Genomic DNA, 805 nt, shown 5'->3' with positions numbered 1-805 from the left:
TACTATAGCCGCATGGAAGAGCTCTTATTCTGATATAATAAAATTATTTTCTGTAGCTGCAGAATAGTGAACCTATCCGCAGAAGTGGGTACCGATTCATCTATACTGGTTATAGCTGTATTAGGCAGAATAAGTCCAATATGTGATCACTGATACATGCCTACTTTCTGTAGCTGTATTTTGTAGATAAATCCAAATATACGATATACGCTTACATATAATAGCTGTATTCGGTAAGTTGCATCAGGTATGTCTTCACCGGCGCATGTTTCGTACAACGGTATCCAGACAACACATTTGCATATGCGATTGCCTATGCACTTGTGGTTGGTACATACAACGATGTGTTAGTTCCGTATACATACTTCAGCCGGTCCCGTTCTCGCCTCATCTGCACCATAGTGTCGATCTTGTACATGACAGACATTTTGTTGAGGAATTCTTTGGCTTCGGCACCATCCATGTCGGCGACAGCCTATCCGTGAAAAGAGTTTTCGTAAGCTCCGATATGGTTGATTGCACATTATAGTACATTATAAAATGCATGTATATATGTGAGCGCATACGATTAATCTATCAATTCAAAATTCCTCCCCATTATTATCAGAAACCGGCAGCTCGCAGATAATGGGCATGTCGTGCAGATAACTATCACACGAAATAACCCGAATAATATATATATATATACATATATAAAGATATATATATATAGATATAGATATATAAATATATATATACATACATATATATATATATATATAATATATATATTATTCGGTTTATTTCGTGCGATAGTGATCTGCAT

General features: G+C 36.0%; 1 protein-coding gene across 1 annotated transcript; it reads right to left on the bottom strand.

Moving 5' to 3' along the window:
- Positions 1 to 313: 313 nt before the first annotated feature.
- SARC_16829 (hypothetical protein) lies at positions 314 to 475 on the bottom strand (the record flags this gene model as incomplete). Its single annotated transcript, XM_014289069.1, has 1 exon — positions 314 to 475. A coding segment is annotated over one exon (162 nt), but the record flags the coding sequence as incomplete, so codon positions are not given.
- Between the last annotated feature and the right edge of the window lie 330 nt (positions 476 to 805).

This window comes from Sphaeroforma arctica (genome assembly GCF_001186125.1).
Source record: "Sphaeroforma arctica JP610 unplaced genomic scaffold supercont1.8988, whole genome shotgun sequence".
NCBI classification, from domain to species: domain Eukaryota; class Ichthyosporea; order Ichthyophonida; genus Sphaeroforma; species Sphaeroforma arctica.
The sequence above is the reverse complement of the archived record's forward strand: the minus strand, read 5'-3'. Positions and strand labels throughout refer to the sequence as shown.